The 9,198-nt window shown below is 42.7% G+C and overlaps 1 protein-coding gene across 1 annotated transcript; it reads right to left on the bottom strand.

The window, feature by feature from the left end:
• Nucleotides 1–7,651: 7,651 nt before the first annotated feature.
• LOC309556350 (transcription termination factor 1, mitochondrial-like) lies at nucleotides 7,652–8,839 on the bottom strand. The gene has a single exon (XM_082258805.1). The coding sequence runs from the start codon at nucleotides 8,820–8,822 to the stop codon at nucleotides 7,692–7,694; it is 1,131 nt and encodes a 376-aa protein (XP_082114931.1). The 5' UTR covers nucleotides 8,823–8,839; the 3' UTR covers nucleotides 7,652–7,691.
• Nucleotides 8,840–9,198: the final 359 nt, after the last annotated feature.

Here is a 9,198-nt window from a genome sequence, read left to right as displayed (position 1 = left end):
CTGATTTTTTTTTTTTTTTTCACGCAGTGGTCTTTTTTATCAGAGAGAGATATACAATGTATCTTACCTCTCCATTCACCGAGAGAGAAACACAGGGGCTGATCACCTGGTTTCCGGGTCCCGATGGTTGGTACTGTACCTGGGACTCCCAGGGAGACCCCAGTCTTTGTGCTGGGAGCACGCTGTGCATCGCACTCCCAGCACAAAGACAGGTACACATATATGTGGCACCAAGGAAAAAAAGCCAAGTCCAGTGAGGCCGCATATATGCGTAATATAGGCAGGAAAGGGTTAAAGTGGAAATTTAGGCAAGAAATGAAAATGGGTGAACAGGCAGGATTTTTAATGCAGAAGAGACATGCTTGGTCTCTTATACATTAACATTACTTACACGCATGTCTTCTGCATTAACATTACCTACCTGCCTGTTCAGTGAGCCACGCACTTGCAGCTCACTGTAGAAATTTGACAATGATGAAGCCGACAGAACTCCCATCTATACATGGGAGTGACATCATCCCCGCCCAGCCAATGAAACCGGCCATTATTCGATACCTGGAAGCCTCCTGCTCAAAAATGTTGTGTTGCTGGAGCCAAGATGAGTATAGTTCCGCTTTATATTTCAATGTGTTATATAATAGCATGTTGCTAATTTTGCATGAATTGATGGATTGTTTTTTTGTATGTCTTTTTTCAACCTATGTAATTACGTAATGCAATATTAATTTGATTGAGGCTCTTTTTTTTTTTAGATTTTAATGTGTTATTATAAACAATGTGTTATAAAACTGATTTATTAGTAATTATGCTTTAATCAATGTATTCTGTAATACATAACATTAATTTTAATTCATTTTATCCTCTCTGGCCATACTGTTAAAACCATCATGTACAATCTAATGTTTGAATAAAAAAAAAAAAAAAAAAAAAAAACACCTTTTTTTCATTTGCAATGAGATCTGCTTCCATTCCATCAAGCAACCCCAAAATGCTGTTCCTGCCAGAAATCCAAACCAGACCCTAGGGCTCTAGCATATTCTTAGCTTTTTTCTTTTCACTTCAGTTGTACTGCGCTGCATTTGCATGTACCATATTTTCCGGCGTACAAGACAACTTTTGAACCTCAGAAAAATCCCCCAAAAATGAGGGGGGGGGGGTCGTCTTATACGCCGAGTATGAAAGAAGTAGGTAAGCGAGTGAAATCTAGGTACCCTAAATGTATTCTCTTATAACTCTCCAAGGTATTGTAAGTAAAAGTATTACCAGTAGATGTATAATCTTCTCCCGCTGGCTGTGCGGGAATCCTGTACCGGTATACTGTACCGTAGCTTCGGCTACGTAGTATACGCGCTGAGCCAATCACAGTGAGCGATGTATTCTATTATTAAATGCTCGGATTGGCAGAGTCAGAGAGAGTAACATAACCCCGCCTCTCTGACTCCGCCAATCCGAGCAGGCTTTGCATTCAATAATAGAATACATCGCTCACAGTGATTGGCTTAGCACAGTATACTGTATGTAGCCGAAGCTAGGGCTCATACGGTATACCGGTACAGGATTCCCACACAGCCAGCGCCTTGAGAGAAAGGAGTGCGATATATACCTTTAGCTCCTCTTCATTGTACAGGAAGTGTTCTGGTCGTCCCAAACGTCTTCCATTTGAGGATTATGGAGGCCACTGTGCTCTTAGGAACCTTAAGTGCAGCAGAAATCTTTTTGTAACCTTGGCCAGATCTGTGCCTTGCCACAATTCTGTCTCTGAGCTCTTCAGGCAGTTCCTTTGACCTCATGATTCTCATTTGCTCTGACATGTATTGTGATCTGGAAGGTCTTATATAGACAGGTGTGTGGCTTTCCTAATCAAGTCCAATCAGTATAATCAAACACAGCTGGACTCAAATGAAGGTGTAGAACCATCTCAAGGATGATCAGAAGAAATGGAAAGCACCTGAGTTAAAGCGGAGTTCCGGGCACAGAATCGTTTTTTTTTTTTCAATCTCCCCCTAACAATCACCCTTACACATCGATACATCCGCTAATCCTGGTTAGAATGGTGAAATAATGAGTTTGCAAGAATAAAATCTTACTTTATATAATTTCTGATGTGCGGCGCCATCTTTGTTGTGGATTGCCGAGTCCGTTGTGGGGAAATGTCTTCCCTTCTTCCTGATTCCAGTGGGCGTAGGCCTGTGAGTCAAGAAATGAGAACAGTGGTCGGCCGCCCATGTGACTGCAAAGTGCATCATGGGAGCGCCGAGGAAGAGCTCCCAGGACGCATTGCGGCACGGAAGTGACGAGGAGAGCCGAGGCGCAGGAGGGAGGAAGTCCTTTGAAAGGTGAGTATACAAACCTCTGTAAACAGGTAAGTGAAAAAAAAAAACTATGGGAATATCCAATTCTGACTCAGCGGAGGGTAAGGAATACAATGCAGTAATTATTAGAAATTGAATTTTGTGCCCGGAACTCCGCTTTAAATATATGAGTGTCACAGCAAAGGGTCTGAATACTTAGGACCATGTGATATTTCAGTTTTTCTTTTTTAATAAATCTGCAACAATGTCAACAATTCTGTGTTTTTCTGTCAGTATGGGGTGCTATGTGTACATTCATGAGGAAGAAGAATGAACTTAAATGATTTTAGCAAATGGCTGCAATATAACAAAGAGTGAAAAATTTAAGGGGGTCTGAATACTTTCCGTACCCACTGTATGTCCTGTACTGGAGAATCCCCTGGTGAGAAACTGTAGGCATCTACAGCTTTCCATTTTTCAAGGTATCAGGGAGATCTCTGACACTCAAACATGAATGGGGCAATCATCAAGTTCCTTTTTGCCAATTTTTTAAAATTTATTTTTTATTGTGTTTTTTGCAGGACAATGCAAGAATTCAAACAAAAACACAGCTATAGAGGTTACCCGTGACGAATTATACATTGTGCTCCACTCCGAAACCCATCTAAACCAACATTAATGCTCAATGTAAAAATCCAAATGTCAATAATAATGACGGGCCAGCAGACCAGTATAGTACAAAAGGACATCTACCGGTAATACTTAGTACTTACAATACCTTGGAGATTTATAAGGCTCCATTCACACCTGGGCGTTTTTGAGTGTTTTTCAGCTCCAAAAACGCTCAAAAAAAAACGTTCCAAAACGCCCAACAAGTAAAACCTCATTCATTTAAATGGCCCCTGTTCACATCTGAGCGTTTTGTCCCCTGAAGCAAAACGCCTGTAGCTGAAAAAAGTACAGGAGCTTCTTTTTGGGCTGATTACCAGCATTTTTGTTAGATGTCAATGCCAGCCTCCAAAAACGCCTGAAAAAAACGCCTGAAAAACGCGGTAAAATTTGCGGTAAAAACGCACGAAAACGCTACGCTCAAGTGTGAATGCAGCCTAAGAGAATACATGCAGATGAATAGGACACAGACAGCCAGGGCTTTCATAGATTACGCTACAATTACTTAATTACCTTTGGATTTCTTTTATGGTATACGGTGTTGCCTTGCTTTGCTTCGGAAGGGGGGGTAGTCTTATACGGCGAGTATAGCCCAAAACCTGTGTTTTAACTTAAAAAGTAGGGGGATCGTCTTATATGCCCAGTCGTCTTATACGTCGGAAAATACGGTATTATTGTGCATCGAGTTGCATTTTAACACAACATTGTGGGGTGAACGAGGCACACAGAAAACCATTGTGAATGAGATTTAACCGATTCATCCACCCACACCACACAGTGTGGATCAGGGTTTCTCAGCCAGGGTTCTATGGAACCCTAGGGTTCCTCCAATGGTTGCTAGGGGTTCCTTGAGCAATGACCAATCTTTTTCTCTCAAATAAGTTCCCAGTTACACCAATTATTTTTTAGCTATCTATGGGGGGAATTCTTCCCAATGACCACAAATGCAAGGAACACTCTTCCCACTCACTGTCACACTCAGTTCTAGATATACAAATTTTTAGCAGGGGTTCCTCTGTGTTGAAAGGTTTGAGAAGCTCTGGTGTGGATGGATGAATCTCTGACTGCAGCTATTGTATTTTGACAGCCAACCCTGCTGGCTGTAAAACTCTCTGAACAGTGCCTGTATCTGATTGGATGCATGAGCTTTTGGGCCAACAATTTTCTGCCTGGTTTTTTCTTTTTTTTTTTTTTTTTTTTAATCAAGGGGTGTCAGGAGGGAGAGGGCCCAACAGGGTCACCCACTGATGGATTCTTTGACCAGCTTTAGAAATTTGGCCCAAATCCTTGCTCACAGTTTCCTTGCTCACAGTTTTCAATGCAAAACAGGCAGTTTGGCTTTCATTAGCTATTTATGAACATAATTGTTTTTTATTTAATACAAGAAATAGTAGTGCACATTTATTTTTTACATGCAAATGTACGGAACAAAATTGGTTATGGCAGGCAAACAATAAGCGAATCAAACATTTCAAAATGGGACAAATCAATTGGCTAAAATCAGTATTAAAGTGGCGGTAAACCAAACAGCAAACATTTATACTGCAGCTTACATGTTCTTAGATGTGATTACAGCATTAGTTCATTATTCTTTTTTGAGGGTCCTTTCACACGGGCTCTCTGCCTGGCGGACTCCGTTTTGGTCAGCGGGGATCTATCCACCGATCCCCGATGATCAGGCGGATGACAGCTCCGTCTCTGCTTACTTTGCAGAGATGGAGCTGTCCAATCCCTGCTTTCCTCTAAAGGAGATCGGATGAAAACGGACCGCCTGTCCATTTTCATCCAATCCGATCCTCCAGACGGATAGAAAATAGGGTTTCCATCCGTCTGGATTTCACGGACCGGATCGGATCGGATAGCAGCGGGTGTCGGCATCCGATCAGGTCTGCCTGAAAAACTGACAGGTGGACCTGATCGGAAAGCCTGTGTGAAAGGGGCCTAAGGGCTCTTTCACACTGTCAGTTCCCCATGCATCTCTATGCATGGGGTCCGTCGGTCCGTTCCCATCCAATCTGCTGGATGGATGGAAAATAGTGTTTCCATCCGTCCAGATTTGACGGATCGGATGTCAGCGGACATGTCTCCGCTGACATCCGATGCCCCATAGGGATGCATGGGGGGACTGTTCAGATCCGCCAAAAAAACTGACAGGCGGATCTAGCCGGTCACATCATATGAAACAAAACATATAGTGCCGGTTTACACTGGTGCAATGCGGAAACCCTGTAAATGTGGGTTCCGGCATCGCACCCGACTCGCAGGCAGTTCACACTGCCATATGCGAACTGCTGGGAGTGTCAATACAAAGTTAACGACACCCCCAGGTTAGTTTGCATGTCGCAGTGCGAACTGTCAATTCGGACAGGAATCACATCGCATAGGTGTGAACACTTATGCCATCCGATTCTGGTGCGGACCAAAAAAGGGTACAGAACGACTATGGTCCGAATGCGATGCAAATTCAGCCATACAATCTGTGAAGGGACAGAGGAAGTGCCGGCAACCACCGGCAGCTTCCTTCGAAGCCACGACTGCAAGAGGCCATCCTGATCTTCCACTCTATCGACAGAGATGAAGATTAACAGTGCTTACTATATTACTTACCTCTGATGCTTACATCGTTTGTGAGTACCAATACATGAGTTTTTATTAATAATGCCCTATATGCTGCACGTAGTTTGCCACCTGTGCACCAATCTCACAGATTGGTAAGCTGCAATATATTACATTTTTGGTTTTAATACCTCTTTAAATTTGTGGTGCAAGGTTTAACCTGTTAAAAAAAAATAAAAGAAGAAAGAAGAAGACTCTACTTTCACAGTTAAATTATAAAACAAATGTTGCAGTATGCGCCACAAAACATCTTTACTTTTTTATCAGTATCTTCACAACCAAAATATCTCAGAAAAGGACCAGACTTTTTCCTTATTGTGATCAGCAAAAATTTTCATAAAGATTCCCAAAATACAAATAGATTTACTAATGTAAATCAATCAACAGCCAATCAGAATTAAGCTTTATTGTTCTGTTTAGTCTTGAAAAGTCACATTCGATACCAAGGCTGGAGACACAATTCAGAAGGTCAGAGCATAGACAAGCCATCCTGTACATCACATCTACAAATGCCCAGACCTGACCCAGAAGCACTGGGCACTGCAATGTGGGATGGACGGCATCTATGCTCACACTACCAGAAAATGTACAGAGGCACAGATGTGTGGCATGTTAAGGCTATGTTCACATGTAGGCGTTTTGGGGCATTTTTGGGGCGTTTTTCTGCTCTAGGATCAGCTCAAAAAACGCCCAACAAGACAAATCCTATTAATTTCAATGGCCCCTGTTCACATCTGAGCGTTTTGATGTTTTAAGCAAAACGCCCAACGCTCAAAAAAGTACATGAGCTTCTTTTTGGGCAGATTACGGGCGTTTTTATTTTTTTCCATTGGTTACTAGTCAACCTAAATACGCCTGCACAAAAACATCTGTAAATAGCAACGCCAAAATGTGAACGTAGCCTCAAGCTCCATTTTGAGAAACCAGTGTTACCAGTTGATATCTAATTTAGCATTTAGCGCTTGAGCGTTAATCTTGATGGCCAGAATAAATTGTTAATCTGGCCAATGAAATGAATTGACGCCCAAGCTCTTGATGCCTGTAAAAGCTTAGGGCTCTTTCACACAACCGCTCCGTGTGAAAGCTCCGCTGCGGGACTTTTTTTTTTTTCACAGAGCGGATGACATTTGTGTCATCCGCTCCGTATGTCCGCATATCATCTCATCCGTTTGCAGATGATATGCGGACATAATGTAAGTCTATGGGCATTGCGGATGTCAGCGGGATTTTCCTTCCTTTCCGTTTTTTGAACGGATGAAAAAATAGGGTTCTGTTCCAAAAAATGGAACAGAACTGAAAGGAAGAAAATCGGATGTCAGCGGATGGTATTCCGCTGACATCTGCAATGCCATAGACTAACATTATGTCCGCAAATCATCCGCAAAAAAATAGGATGATTTGCGGACACACGGAGCGGCCGTGTGAAAGAGCCCTTAGACCCTTTTTCAAGCATCAGGCTTTTTTATTTTGGCCAAAATGCTGCTGCCGGGAGGAAAGGCTTCTAGGAGAGTTTGCAAAAAGTCCTGAGTGCCTGATGCCTAATGGTAGCAGGTGTGCTGTTCTGAGCTTAGTCCACCATGTATGAACAAAGCATAGATTCACTGCAATTCTATAACCAAAAATGTGCGTTAAAGAGGAAGTAAACCCTCCTCTGACACTTTTACCTATAGGTACTATGATAAGACTTACCTATAGGTACTGTAAATATCTCCTAAACATGTACCGTTTAGGAGATATTCACCTTACATGCAGCCAGTGATGTCACTGGCGCATGCGCTCTGAAGGAACGGCCGCTGGTGCCGTTCCTTCAGAGTCCCGTGCCGTGACTGTCGGCTCCCACGCACGTGCGCGGGAGTGACGTCACCGCGGCTCCGGCCAATCAGATGGCCGGATGCCGCGATCCCAGAAGACGGGCGACTGAACATGTCGCCCGTCATAGAGGTGAGCGGGCGGCACGTCGGGGGCTCGTTCTAAGGTAAGTATTGCATAATGAGCTAGTATGCGATGCATACTAGCTCATTATGTGTTTCTCTTTCAAGGTGAAAAATAAAAAATTGAGTTTACAACCTCTTTAACATTGCTTCTTTTACCTATAGGAGAGTTAACCCGAATTAGCTATGTTTTGGCAGTCTTGGACCACTTATTCAGCCTGCTCACGAAATTTGGCTGACGCAATAATAAAATGGCAGTTCCATTGCTCCTGAGGTCATAATCAAGTTGTTTCAGCACCCTAATTCTGGTCTTCATGGTGCTCAAACTCACATTTGACAGCAAAGTATTATCAAGTAATTTACTAGCTTCAACGCCACAATCTAGAAGCAACTCAATCTTGGAGGTGAAGACTTTAGGTGAAAGGAGAAGGATGCTGGGATTCTTATAAATATGTCGGGTAACGTCAGCCTCCAGAAAACCCAAAGACTGCATTTTTTGTTGAATGTGTACAAAATTTTCTTCAACGTAAGTATTGCATAAATTGAGAATAAACGCTCCTTCATCCTGGATCCAAGAGAGCAAGTCCTTGTTCTCCAACTTCATGAGGGACTGAATGGACTCTATGTTGGCCTTCACTCTGTTAATACTTCTTGTTAAAATAAAAATATTGTTGGTGATGACCTGTCTAACAAATTCCTCTGGGTTTTCCCCTCCCCAACGCACACAGAGCTCATGGAAAAGAGCCACCATCTGCTTGTTGTGTCGAACACTGTTGGCGAAGGTCCGAGGAGACTTGAGCATGAGCTCGTTTAAAATTTTGGGTGATAACTCAAGAGACTGGAGGAAGGCAATGTTTTCTGACAACTTCTCAATACCGCCCGATCGGAAGAAAGACTCCGGAGAACGAGTAACGACCAACAAGACGGCTTCGTCTGTTTTCAAGATACTTTGCCAAAGTCCCCAAACTTCAGGTAGGTCTTTGGAACGACGAGTAATTGCCTTTGGATACCTTAAAAGGATACTTGCAACACTCAACTGGCTGGCTCCTTTCTGCAGCAGAAACTCCTCGAGTTTTTCCTTGCATATGGCATGTCTGATTATGGTTGAGGGTCGTCTGCTGATTTTGCCAGCGTCCATATCCGTGACTTTAGGAGTTGGCAACTCTGCCACATTTTCGGTCTTTCCATAATGGCTTGAAATTTGAGTGTATGACCGCCCCAACAGTTTGCTGAAAAGTCCAAAGTTTAAAGGACCTGTTCCTTGTGAACTTTTCACGAATTGTCCAGTTATGTTAATTAGAATTTTAAGAGCCATAGTTCAGTCTGTGTTCCTACAACCAAACAAAATGTATATTTTCAGTTCTAGGAGCAATTGATATGTGCAATTTGGCAAAATGTATATAAGATGAAGGTAAAGCTGTCTATGCCCATGAAGAACAAACAGAGGTTTACATTTGTGGTTGTCACAGCAGTCACATGATCAGAAAGCTCCCAATCGCAAGAAGACATCGGGAGCTTTCTGGTATCTGCTGGAGGTTAAAGCAGAGCTCCAACCTAAAGGGGAAGTTCTGCTTTAAGACATCCTGCTCCCCTCCTCTGCCTAACTTTTTTTTGAAAAGTCTTTTTATTATGTTTTAAAGAATTTTGGTATAAATCAGAGCCTACCGGGCATACCCAGACTCGTGAACATT

The sequence above is a fragment of the Pelophylax lessonae genome (assembly GCF_965119305.1).
Source record: "Pelophylax lessonae genome assembly, chromosome: 5".
NCBI classification, from domain to species: domain Eukaryota; kingdom Metazoa; phylum Chordata; class Amphibia; order Anura; family Ranidae; genus Pelophylax; species Pelophylax lessonae.
This window is presented reverse-complemented; position numbering and strand designations above follow the sequence as displayed.

Bases quoted from the DNA above. Each gene is read 5' to 3' on its own strand.
- LOC309556350 (XM_082258805.1), bottom strand. From the start codon at position 8,822: ATGGCTCTTAAAATTCTAATTAACATAACTGGACAATTCGTGAAAAGT.